General features: G+C 35.5%; 1 protein-coding gene across 5 annotated transcripts in view; it reads left to right on the plus strand.

The window, feature by feature from the left end:
• Positions 1-13,898, plus strand: part of LOC101746464 (uncharacterized) — an 89,933-nt gene that overhangs the window by 16,651 nt on the left and 59,384 nt on the right. For all 5 annotated transcript variants that reach the window (XM_038012706.2, XM_062670768.1, XM_038012705.2 and 2 more), the window contains exons 16-30: positions 1,294-1,413; positions 1,816-1,876; positions 2,251-2,399; positions 3,409-3,482; positions 4,354-4,476; positions 5,243-5,442; positions 6,227-6,324; positions 7,056-7,327; positions 7,720-7,793; positions 8,557-8,578; positions 9,127-9,249; positions 10,505-10,629; positions 11,666-11,769; positions 12,498-12,684; positions 13,486-13,602. In XM_038012706.2, the coding sequence (XP_037868634.1) occupies positions 1,294-1,413; positions 1,816-1,876; positions 2,251-2,399; positions 3,409-3,482; positions 4,354-4,476; positions 5,243-5,442; positions 6,227-6,324; positions 7,056-7,327; positions 7,720-7,793; positions 8,557-8,578; positions 9,127-9,249; positions 10,505-10,629; positions 11,666-11,769; positions 12,498-12,684; positions 13,486-13,602 (1,849 nt within the window). The remainder of the gene's footprint in view (positions 1-1,293; positions 1,414-1,815; positions 1,877-2,250; positions 2,400-3,408; positions 3,483-4,353; positions 4,477-5,242; positions 5,443-6,226; positions 6,325-7,055; positions 7,328-7,719; positions 7,794-8,556; positions 8,579-9,126; positions 9,250-10,504; positions 10,630-11,665; positions 11,770-12,497; positions 12,685-13,485; positions 13,603-13,898) is intronic.

Below are 13,898 nucleotides of genomic sequence, written 5' to 3' on the forward strand. Positions count from 1 at the left end.
CTAGAATGAATAAGCAATCATCATTCTCCTACCCTTTTCTCCCAGTCTCCTGGATTCGGCTCAACATGTTTTCTTCTTCCGTACTCCTCTATCTTATACCATTTCTTTGCTTACTCCTCTCTTACACATGTCGTCACGCAATCTACCATTTCTTCTTAGGTCTACCTCTTTATCTGTGAAAAATTAGTTAACAATAAAATACTTAATTGCGTTTTCTGTAATTTAATAAGACCCAACATTTCAAGTCCTTAGTCTCTTTTGAAATTAATAATTTAAACAGTCTTATTACTATACAAAACGGAACTCTTTCTTCACTGAATGACATTCAAAAAACTTTTCTAAACTAATAGAGGTTTAAAGGTGATGAGGAGTAAATAATACAGGTTTTTCTTTACACGTATTTAAAATTAAGTAATTAAATTTAAATTCCACTAATTTGCGGGAAAAGTGTCGTCACATTATTATCAATTGTTAAGGGCTCCAGTGAATTCAGAACATTCAGACTGGATTTTAGGCCAGTAGGTCTGTTTGATTAATACAAAATCCAAAGGAAAACACACATATACCAATAGAATCGCTTCGTATGTGAAACGGGGGCAACTGAAAATTAGCGCTGTTCGATTCATCTATAATACTATGAACAGCATTAGCTTAGCTACCTCCTTTTGCCTTTTTTTTCTTTTCTTTTAATAATCTCAACGTATTAATCTATATCTGTGTGAATGACAATAAATGAATTTATTATTATTATTATTACTATGTTCATAGGTTTCCCCTTTCTCAGTTCAGTCTGTCAACAGAGCCGGTATAACTGTATATACGGGCTTTTAGTCAAGTTTATTATTATTAATATTATTATTGTTCTACTATATTTCTTTAAAATCTTATTAATTATACAATTAAAAAAAAAAAGAAAAAAAGATTTTTTTGAAATTTTTTTTATATAAAAATAGATTTCCGCCGATGGCCGTGTCTATGAGACAAGCCACCAATGGTTAGGACTCCAGAGTCAGAAACCTCCTCACAATACGCGCAGTACCGAGGATTTATTATTATTATTATTCAAAATTCAAAATTTAAAATCATTTATTTCAACTTAGATGTCAGTATGACACACTTGTTGAATGTCAAAATACAAATAAAAATGTTAACTCTACCACCGGTTCCAAAAAAAGCCACAGTCCTGAGAAGAACCGGCGAAACAAACTCAGCGGGCTTTTTTTTTTTTTTTTTTTTTTTTTTCTCAAATATTTTCTTTTTTTATATGTAATCAACACGTCATACATATTTCAGAGTCAGTAGCATTGGACGTCACGCTGGAAGACCTCTGCGTCCGGGGCTACATCACGAAACACATCAACACTCACATATTGACGCTCCAATGTGCGCGCGCGACCGCCATGCACGAACCCAGTGAGTTTATACAATTAAAATACAATTCTTTTTTTTATTGCTTAGTTGATTGCACGAGGTGTTAAGGGATTACTGGAGCCCAACTACATCGTAAACGCCGTTACCCACCTTGAGATATAAGTTCTAAAGTCTCAGTATAGTTACAACGGCTGCCCCGCCCTTCAAGCCGAAACGCATTACTGCTTCACGGCAGAAATAGGCAGGGTGGTGGTATTTAACCGTGCAGACTCACAAGACGTCCTACCGCCGCTAAGGGTAATTTTAAATCCAATCTTTAGCGTATGCTTACTGAATTATGACGTCACTATATATTGAACCCAACTAAAATGACGTTTATATTCATCTAAATCTAAACGTATTGGATTACAAATGGTCACTGGTTAATGGTTATAAATTTTACAGAAGACATTAATCCTGTGAAACAAGCCTGGTTGTTCTCCGGTCCGGACACTCCGACCACAACGTAAGCAACCATTTCATTTATTGCTCCCCGAATATCTGTTCATTATATTTAATTAGTTATATTAATTGGAGGAGGTCTTCACACGAGGAGAGGTTCTCGCAAATAAGTAATATTTTAAATAATAATATAATCATAATAAAGAATATAAAAAAATGATGGTTTATAAGAATTGTTAATTGTTGTTAGAAATAAAAAGGCTTTTTATTTAGTTATTAATTATTTATTATAATAAAATTGTAAAATAAATAAGTAAATTTAGAGGTTTTTTTTAATACAAAAATCGCCCTTATACATACTTTATTCGTGTGTATTTTTAAATCTACAAATTTAACGATAAAGTCGTATTAAAATGTATTAAAAAAAAATCGTTACAGACCATATCTTCGTGTAGCAGTACAATGGTGCTCGCAACCGATGCCGAATTCCATGGATTACATCGGAGTATGGATGGAACAGACGGCTATCTCTGTCGACCCGCTGTTCGTTGCATGGCTTGCTTATAGACCACGTCCGAGATTGTTTGGTGAGTACGCAATGAATGCTTTAAATATTTAAATTGATTTTGACGCGGTGAGTGTAAATTTTCTAACAGCACATATAGGTATATTACGCTCTGGGGTTCGGGATAAATAAAAATTCTACCGAAGTACAAATTAAAACTGTATTAACACTAAGAACACTTAACGAACACTTTAAAATTGTCAACTTATTTCTTCCGCTTCGCTTCAGGTGATCCGTTCGCTGTTTCGCTTCGAGTAGTTCCGCATAAAGACTGACTCCCTTCGTGTCATATCTGCAACGCTTTTATAGTTGATACGACATCCCTAGAATTATCTAGAACATTCCTCACAAGTCGAGTATTTTCGATATGCGTTTCCGCCATTTGACAATAGATGGCGTTGTACTTTTCGAGCGTTCTAGATTTTACTGGTTCTTAGTTCGGTTTCTGCTTTTCGACGATAGATGGTGTTGCTCTTAACTTAGTCTCTTACAATATCAACTTGAAGGTCTCCTCCGCTTTGAAACATGTTATTGAGGAGGCTAATGACTTATGATTGTATAACGGCTAATGGGTTGATACAGATCGCATTGATGCTTCACTGCAGAAGCACAGGATGGCATATATATGGTACCTTAACCACTTAACACTTGGTGGGCAATGAGCTCACTGATAACACGTAATGGGCAATGAGCTCAATGAGCTCAGCTATAGAAAATAATGCGATTTTTTTCATATCAGTGATATTAAAAAACATTTCATTTTGCTTTGCGGCAAAATGAAGAGCCCAGGCACTGATATCCGAGACGTAGTTCTGAACAAGTTTCGCTGCGTTTCGAACCGCTTAAAAATGTTCCTTAATGATGATTTAAAACGAGGATTAAATAAGAAGTACTTTCCCTCTTTTATAAGCGTTTAAAATTCTATATCTTTATAATAAATGTTTGGTGACAACACCTATGAAATATTGTTTTTATTTTTATTGAATATAAATTATCTATAGCCAATATCTGAGCTGATGTTTTGTCGTTAGATACGCCATCGCACTCAAACTTATCAAAGAGCTCGTCCACGCAGTTCTATTGGAAGCGTCGTGCAACACCACCGGTATGTATGTTTAACATTATTTTTTTATTAGCTTGACCTGTAACTATATTATATATTTATGTAACGGAATATTTCAAAGTAATTTTTACAAAATGAATGAAATACGAATTCCACACTGTATCAAGGACTGATGACTTTACTATGGATCTATTACTTAGATCTACTACTTTATTTAATTACCTAATCAAGATTTAAAAAAAATATTTTTTGTTTGTTTTCTACTAGAGAGTATCTTTTTAGTTTTTAAAATAGATATATTATTTAAAGTTAAGACTACTGATTTGAAAGAAATATACAGTTGACATTGAGCGCAGATTTCCTCTCTGTTGTAATACTCGACATTAAACTGATATAGATATAGGGTGGTTTGTATCTATGACTGGAGAGCAATATTAATTTTGTTAAGACTAAATTAGTATACTTTTCGTTTTAATCAAAACTCTTATATGAGTCGTCTATTATCAAAGGTGGCAATCTGTGCATTTGGACAAAAAAATGTTATTGATATGTCAATACAGATTGATTTGAATATAATCGTCTCGTTCAAAGAATACGGTTCAAAACCTGCATTAAATAAAGGTTAATAGTTAACCTGTTATTTATCTAAGATGTCGTTCCGAAGAGTTTTGTGACTGCCAATGGAATACAAAGTCAATAATTCGTTTTTCTGATTTACCAATAATTGTCCAAAAGTCACATTGCCGGCTTTGATAATAGTCGACTCATATTAGCAACTTCTTAACATATACATTACGTAAAATTCAGAAAACGTCAATCATGATTTTTAATGTTGTCGTAGTAGACAACACTAGCTTGGTGTTGCTTCACCAAACTGGTCAGTACACTTAGAAATGTACTTCTTTTCTTCAAGTCCTCAAGCGGTCGTGGAGTCAGCCGTTCCGGGTCTGGTGCTGAATTGGTTCACGTCCGCCCTCGCAGTATCGGATCGAGCAGCGAACCTAGCGAGAAGAAAGAGAAACAGCCTCCGTCTCCGGTGAGAACTAAATATATTCCGTCTAAACTCTTTTCCCGATGAGGAAACCATACCTTATAATTGTGATAAAAGACAAGAATTGAAAGTTTTTGAAGTTATATTTCTTTATGCGCGTTATGAAACATTGATGAGAGTTAAATTTTACGTCGCGCGCGCACCGTGACACAAAATTAACAGAATGAAGTTGCCCACTAAATCGCTCATTACAATACGACCGACGTAACTTGGCGAGTCTGAATATAGCCGCAGGTGAACATTCGCGCATGTACACTCGTAAAAAAATGTGTTATTAGCATTCATTTTTTAACGTTAAATATTTATTATTAATTCTTTAATATTTAAAAAAAAGAAATAAATTTAATAAAAATAAAGTATAACTTCTTACGCGCGTACATAAGTACACGCACCCTTTTTTTCGAGTTTATTCATTAATAATCGATATGATTAAAAGCCCTCCATACATCGTATAAATTGGTAATAAAATTGAATTTATAAGTGACAAAAAAGCGTTACATTTTCCATTCAAACAGACCATCATATATAACACTAAAATATCAAATTTGTATTCTATTCAATTGTCACGTTCCATTTATGTCTATTTTAGGATAACGCTTACATGACTTTTTTAAACAATAAATTGAGTTTAGTCATTAATGTACGAATATTTAAAGTAATAAATATGAAAATATAATAACTTTCTGTTAATTTCTTAACGAATAATGTTGGTATAAATAAAACTTTGTACAATCGTTTCATCAATTACCAGACTAGACCGCCCGTAGACTGGTTGAACGGTGAACGTCTCCTGGCAATCCATGACCGACTCCGCGGCATGCTGGTCAACGTGGAAGTAGGTCTGATGCTGATCTACGTGACCACCAGTACCGTCTCGGCCACCGACTGCTTCACCGTTCGTGACGCAATGGAACGTCACGCTAGTATGGCTCAACCTGTTCTAGCTATCAGGTATTGATTAATTTAAAACGATATTTAAAAAGAAATAACTTAAAACACCTTAATATATAAATCGCTCTCGCGGGTGTTTCGTATTTGCTTCAGTATAGAATCAGAACTTTGGATATTGGCGGTGCCTTTTTTATTTGTCACTAGTGACCGGCCCTCGCTTCGCTTCGGAAACATTAAATTTTATTGTTGATAACTGAGTCCCGCGATGTCACCCGCTTTTATTGTCGTACTGCGGGGCAATGATAGGGCTAGGGCTAGTCTAAAAAAGTAGCCTATCCTTTCCTTATATCATCAGCTACCAGCTATCAGTGAAAGTTTCGTCAAAATCGGTCCAGCCGTTCTAGAGATTAGTCGGAACAAACAGATAGACAGACAAAAATTGTAAAGAATGTTATTTTGGTGTATATATGTTACGGTAAATGTACACTCTTGGGAAATTTATACTTTTACTATTCAACTATTCAAAGTATTTTCTTTTTTTATTGCTTAGATGGGTGGACGAGCTACATCCCATCTGGTGTTAAGTGTATACTGGCGCCCATTAACATCTACAACGTAAATGCGCCACCCACCTTGAGATATAAGTTTTAAGATCTCAAGTATAGTTACAACGGCTGTCCCACCCTTCAATACAAATTTATATTCAATACTATTCTCTTATTAAAACATGCATCGCGAGCCTCATGGAATGAGCCTGCGGCCCGCGGGCCGTTGTCTGGACAGCCCTAGTTTAGATAAAATAAATAAAGCATAGAAGTGTTTCAAAATTGAATCTCGTTCGTAGTGCCGGACGATTCTTGATATACTCGAGTCTAAACACGAAGCAGCTGTGGCACGAGATACGACACGACGGACCGACGTTCGTCACGCCCAGAACGGAGCGTAAGTACCGGACTACACCGCAGTCTACCAAAAACAATTCAACCTTCATCATACACGACATTAACTAAACACATTTAAGATCCAATGCTAATCGTAATAGTAAATTACGTAATTTTCAATAACATCACTGTAATGAAACTTTTTCCTACCAATACGCACTAGAAATAAAAAATGCTACTAAAAGTACTAGTACTTCCAGTACTAAAAAGAAGTGGAAAGGTTTTGTACTGTCTACAAAACAGTATCACAGAAAACGGTCTTCTAACCACTGTGGCGTTATCTTTTTATACCGCACTAGCTGACCCGGCAGACTTCGTAGTGCCTCAATCTATAAATAAAAGACCTAAACTTTTGTATAAAGTAAACTTAAAGCAAACAAAAGGAATTCGTCCGACACATCAAAGGAAAAACAAAATTGTTATTTTAATTTCGAGCATTTTCATTTTTATCTACCTTTTAAACCTCTAGACTTCCACAAATAATTCAAGACCAAAATTAGCCAAATCGGTCCAGCTGTTCTCGAGTTTTAGCGAGACTAACGAACAGCAATTCATTTCTATATATATATATATAGATTAAGAGCAGCTTTAAACAATACAATAACTGTACACATAAGTATACAATTGCGTCACTCATCTAAAATAAATACATATTAGATTCGCGTGTCTTGTCAGCATTATACATGGGAAACGGTTCTCGGTATCAAACTGAATGTCATCATACCTCAACAGAAAAAGATCTGAACTCGTTTCCATGGAAGCTGCGCCTGTCCGACGTCTCCTGCTACACTCTAGAAGTTAAAGCTTCAAGCTCGAACAAGGACAAGGCCCATCGATCGCAGCTGAAGTCGCTGGTGTACGCCACACCGAGGACGGTGTTGGAAATGGTCACGACTACGATCACGCTCTCAGTAGTCACGAAGTCGTTGCAGCAAAAAGCAGCTGCTTCTACTTCTACTAAGAAAGACCATAAGAAGCATCCGGAAGCTAGTGCTGAAGAGGAAGTGAGTTTTATTGTTATCACTATTATTTTTTCATTATATATTTTTTTGTCCTCTAGAAATTCGAGGTTATATTTCTACTAATTTGTCAAAATGTATATTTTAAAATAGTTATATACTAAAAAAAGAAACGTTTTAATAGTAAGACGAATTAAAATTTAAAAACAATCAAATTTTTTATCTTAGTGATCGTAGTTAGTATAATAGGCCGAAGTAATAAAATTATTGTTTTGTCATCGGTCTTTGATGCCTGTGCATATTTCCGAGTTATTCGGACTTCTTGAATCTAGTGAAAATTACATGAAAGGTTCCGTTACATAGATATTTTATATAACATACATATTTTATACACAGGATAATAAAGCCGTGTTTAATAACCAATATAATTGTTACAGACAGTCAAATACTTCATGACTGGAATGGATTTTAAACCATCCACATTGAAAGAATTTGTGCGAGGACCTACCAGGTATATACATATTTACTTTTATATAGAACCCGGTGCTACACTGATAGTAGTATTTTAACTCTTCGGGTTCAGTGGAATCCTTGATATGTCAACCTTTTATTAATTACAAGCGGCCCGCTCATTAATTTTTTTCAGAAAAGATTATAGCCTATGTCACTCGGGAATAGTGTGGCTTATAAACAGTGAAAGAATTTTTCAAATCGGTTTTGTAGTTCGGAGCCTATTCAATACAAACAAACAAACAAATTTTTCCTCTTTATAATATTAGTATAGACTAGTGGTCGCCCAGTAGTTGAAATTCGACCATAATTAATTGAAGTTATTTGAATATTATTATGGTTCTATTGTCAAATACTATACTTCTATAATCACGCCTTTCGCCAAGACTCCACTATAGACAAATAATATTAAAGACAAACAATATTAATCTATTCTCAATTTGACCACAGACTTTAAACAATAATAAAAGTTTGACAATAAACAAAAAGTATATATGTGTGTCAAATACGTGGTAGTGTGTGTAATGTTTTTTTTGTTGATTTAATGTATTTTTTTGCATAATTAACAAAAAATATTAACATTCTGCATTCTCTGCATTCTCTGTGTTCTCTATAATTGTAGGAAATTTCATACTCCTCCGTCCGCGCAATTTTCGTAAAAAGGGATACAAACTTTTTGCTTCACGTATTAATATATAGATGTATACTAAAAATTTCATTGAATATAAAATTCCAATACCACACTAATAGTAATATTGTTTCAGACGTAAGAAGACCAATCAAGAGGTGAGTTTCAATGTACAATATCAAACAAAAAAAATACAATGAATAACAATTGAATAAAAATTACATAAATTAATCAAATAAATTATACATTATCGAGGATTTTTTTCGGGCTGAATTACTTTATTATTATTTTTTATTATTTTTTTCGGGCTGATTTTTTTCGGGATATTATTACTTTTTTAATTTGATAAGAAATTGATCTGTAACGAATACGAAAAAATAATGCTTTAGTCAATTTTTGATAGTTAAATACGTGTTTATGTTTTTTAAACTAAACTGGGAAAAAATCAAACACGGTTATCCGGTCCCAAATTAGGATTCCCTCTGTAATGTGGGTACTAGAATGCGACATACATACTTATATAAGTTTAAATATGTACATATATAGATAATAAACACCCAAACGAATAGAATTCAAACCTTTTGATCACACAATGCTTGCCCGACGTAGGAATCGAACCCACGATCCTTGGCGCAACAGCCAGGAGTGTTAAATACTGCACCACCGAGTCAGTCAAGTTTATTATTAACGTAACGTTTGTATACAGCAAGCAGAGCAGTCTCCGGAGAGGACGGCGCCTCCGAACTTGACCAGCGGGCCGGTCGTGTCCCTCGGAGTGCATCTACACGCGGACACCCCGCCCATCATCATCAGGCTCGATCACGATCAGGTGGAGCACATCGTTCTGTTAAATCCTTTTAGTATAGAACTCACCGTGACTTAAACGATTAGACGGTCGTATCGAGTGATGCGACTGTGCCGTTGTTCAATTTCGAAGTGAAACTTCTTTAGGCGCGTTGAAAGTCAAATTTAAGAGCTTGTCCAGAAGGAGCGAATTCGCCGCGATTCTCTCGTGCGTATCACGCGCGACCGTTTCGCCCAGAAAGAGCGTACGCATGCGCGAGCTTTTGGGGACGAATTTAGTCAGTACGAAGCTTACCGTCGCTGTAAGAGACAAATCGGAGGGAAAATATAATGTATTTAGTACATCCAATTCTTAATGATAGAATGACACATAGTATGTTTGTCTTTCTTTTCTTCCTCGGAGTCATCATCTTTATCAGAAAATATTAACACCAATTCTTTCCAAGATCTACGTTTTAAAATTATGTTGCCATAATCAGGTCATTCCAAATCCCATATCGCCGGTCGTTTTTCTATTTCGACTATAAACAATTCCGTATCAAAATTTTGGCGCTCCATTTCCCTAGATACGTGCACTCGCTCTGGAGTTCGCGCGTTAGCTGGGCGCAACAAGGCGTCCCTAGAATCTCGACTCGTGCGCATTACGCTCGAATCACGCGCGAGTCGAGAGTCTGGCGTAGTGCACGCGATTTACGCGCGTATTTTGAATTCTCGCGATGCTTCTGGACGCGATGTATTGCGGCATAGTATCTCACTGACGCGCGAATGATTTCGCGGCGAATTCGCCCTTTCTGGACCAGGTCTTACACGCGACAGATTCGTGACCTTCGTCTAACCATGTACGAAATTTTAAAATAAGATACCGGTCACCTTGAGATTTACCTAATATTAACCTAAATCTACTAATTATTACAATGAAATGCTTCCAATGTTTCTCGTGCTGTTTCATTCTGAACTAGCTGTGTCCGCGACTTTGTCCGCGTGGAATTTAATAAAACATTACTTTATTTTATAATTATTTTAGATTTTTTTCTGTACTGTAGTTTTTGATGTACAGCGTGCTTGAAGAGCGGTTAGTGAATGATTGAAGGATAGCGAAATACATTAAGTTATTAAACTGTGATGCTTAGCCGTTTAGAAGGCTAGCATCTTTGACATTGCTACAAAAGAATTGAAGGCACTGGCCTGAACAATTTGTATATATATACATACATCATTATACAGCAAAGGTTTCGTTCTATTTAACTATGATTAACAACACAATATTAATGTTGAATCAGGTACATACAATATCGGCGACGCTACACAATTTCAAGCACATTTTGAATCTGATGCGGCGAAGTTCAGACGCCGGACCGAGGCAGTCTTTCACGCCACCAGACGGCTCTCACAAATCGTTGATAAGGTAAACTGAAATCAATTGATTCGGATAAATGGGACGCGAGACTAGAATAACAAATGTCTTGAGATGAGCGATGAAGGATGGATCATCAAAAGATAGAGTTGCAACTAACATTTTCAATTAGCATAAAAACTGCTTTTTGATTTCGTAATAAAAAAAAAATAAAAACATCTCGTGTAATAGGCGTTGAGGAATTATCTTCTCGTATAATCGCTAAGGCTATTGTGGCGGTAGGCATCATAGTACACAAGACGTATGGCGGGAACGCAAGGAATGAAGTTGTGTGATTTGTTTTATTTTGTCTATTTAGTGTTTCTTGTGGTTTAAATGTGTAATAACGATGGTTTATTAACTATTTAGTAATCCATCATTTTATTGAGATTATATTTCGTCCCATATCATCTCATTTCATTTCATAATTACATCTTTCATATAAAAAAGTTTTCATTAAAATTAAAATAAGACTTGACCTAAAGGGCTTAGTTAACTGGTCATTCACTTAAAAAAAATTAAAAATTTATTTGACAGATCCTGAATCTCGCTTAGGACATTTTCAACAACATTCTGACCGTCGGTCTACCCAGTAATTAGATCCGCTCGGTGGGAGATCTTCCCTTTGTGGTAAACCTCTAAACTGTCGTGATCAAATGATCACGTCATTGGTTTAGTTAGCCAGTCACATTGTTTCCTTTACCATCGAGTTCAGTTTCGATTCCCGGTCCAGTCAGCTGTTAACCACGTTTTGACGATCATTGTTTGTCTTTTCAACATAACTGCCAAAAATCTAAGCTTAAGGCCATTGGATATAGAAGCGATGAATTACGATGTTGCTGTCACGGCTCTGATCTGTGTGGTTCTTGCTAATAAAAGAAAACAGATATTTTTTAATATGAATACCAAACAGTCTATCGTTAAAACGTGTTTGGAATCTGAAAATACGTATAAAGATATAAATGATGGGTAGACGATGATAAGTCAGTTCCCCCTCGACATGAAGATGACGGATGATGAAACAACTACTGGTTGTTATTGTTTTTAGATCCATGTCAGAAATAGAAGAAGGACGAAGCCCTTCAGACGAAACTACTAGCGAGAATAGATCAGACCTTATTTCAATATTCGAATCACATTCAGCACAAGACCGTAAGTACAAAAACTATGAAAATCGTTTTTTATTTATTATTAAATTATATATTGCAAGATATCTTTACGTTTATTTAACACAGTTATTATTTGCGTAATTACTGGTGGTGGGACCTTTTGTCAGTCTGCGCAGGTAGGTACCACCGCCCTGCCAAATTCTGCCGTGAAGCAGTAATGCGTTTCGGTTTGAAGGGTGGGGCAGCAGTTGTAACTATACTGAGACCTTAGAACTTATATCTCAAGGTGAGTGGCGCATTTACGTTGTATATGTCTATGGGCTTCACACTAAACACTTAAGCCCAGGTGGGCTGTGAGCTCGTCCACCCAACTGAGCAAAAAAAAAATTAAGGTAAAATAATTAGTAACTAAGTTTTAAAGTTCCAAAATAATTTTTAAATTTCGTTGTTTTATTTGGTCATGGAATACATCCTATTAGTTTGTCGTTGTCCTATCTGTTTCCATCACAAAATAATCTTTTACAATTTGAAGGGTAATAATGATTTTAATTTCAATAATAAATGTGAGATTTAGGTGAAGCGGTGGAACGTTAGAATTCGACATTCGCTTATACAACTACGGAAATATAAAACATAAGTTATTTTATGACTAAAATTTACGTAAATAAGGTCGAAATAATACTTTGGATCGTTTGAGATATGTGAAGACATTTCTTAAAGTATTTTTCTTTGATAAAGACATTTTGCATAAACATTTGTTTTTTTTTTCAGTTACCTCCAAATTGAAGACGTTTTTCTGGTTCCAGTGGGTTGTAAGTCGAGCGACCCTTGTAATAGCTGCCAATCATGCCAAATTAGCATTCGACATCGACGATATTATATCGACCATCGACATGCAGTCCCATTATAATCAACTACGAATCAAATTAGCCTCAGCCTCAGTGAGGCAATATGAACGGTACGTAGGTATTCGTTTTTTTTATCTTTTTCATGTTTACATAAATCTAAAGAAAATACAGTTGTTAACAATAACAATTGTAACAACAACAAATACTTGGCTAGCTTAAATTGATGTTAAATGATTTAAAATAATATATATCCATTGAAGTTTTGGTATAAAATTTGTGTCGCACTCTTGAGTGTTGACGTCATTGTACAAAAAATGATTTGTCCTTCCGGCATGCAATTAAAAGTACTTTAAAAATATTTCTTTCATTGATATCCATCTATCCTTCGTCTGCTATTTTATTCTTACTTGATTTAGGTTTTATTTGGTTACATTATATTATTTAATTTAATATAAAAAACACATCAACATATATACATTTTTGTTAATATTGCATCATAAACCTTATTGGCTTATTGAACTCGAACGACATCGCCAATTTCATTTGACAAGAAGTAAGACTTGAAAAAAAAAAACAAAATAAAAGTTATTATAAAAAAATTGTTTTTTTTTATTGCTTAGATGGGTGGAACAGCCCACCTGCTGTTAAGTGGTTACTGAAGCCCATAGACATCTACAACGTAAATGTGCCACCAACCTTGAGATATAATAAGTTCTAAGGTCTCAGTATGATTACAACGGCTGCCCCGCCCTTCAAGCCGAAACGCATTACTGCTTGACGGCAGAAATAGGCGGGGTGGTGGTACCTACCCGCGCGGAGACACAAGAGGTCCTACCACCAGTAAAAATTATTATATTTGAATTAAATACATAATAATTTTGTTTATTAAATTGAACTATTTTTTTATATAGAGTGGGTAGTGACGAGTGGACAGCCGGCGTTCTGGGAGGCAGGGTGCTCGAAGCCCGCGAACCAAGCAATGCCAAAGAGGACAATCATTTCCTATCAATAACTGTCACACAAGCGCAGTAAGTAAAAAAAATCTGTTGATCAGCCAGCCGCGTAGATGTTCATCTTGGAATAAGCAAATAAATATAGGAACCTACGTATAAGATCGTGTATTTGTAAATATTCATTAGTATGTGGCGACTCACTTATCCGCCACTACATTGAAACATACCACTACTTGGGCAACCGCCTTACAATTTCGACAAAATCGCTGTCACTTGTGTATTGAAGTCATCATCCGCTATTGTTGTTAAAACACGTTCGGAGATACTTTGGTAGTGCATCGACAATCTTGGAAACTCCGGCAGTACACTTT

Source organism: Bombyx mori, chromosome 1, assembly GCF_030269925.1.
Source record: "Bombyx mori chromosome 1, ASM3026992v2".
In the NCBI taxonomy this organism is placed as follows: domain Eukaryota; kingdom Metazoa; phylum Arthropoda; class Insecta; order Lepidoptera; family Bombycidae; genus Bombyx; species Bombyx mori.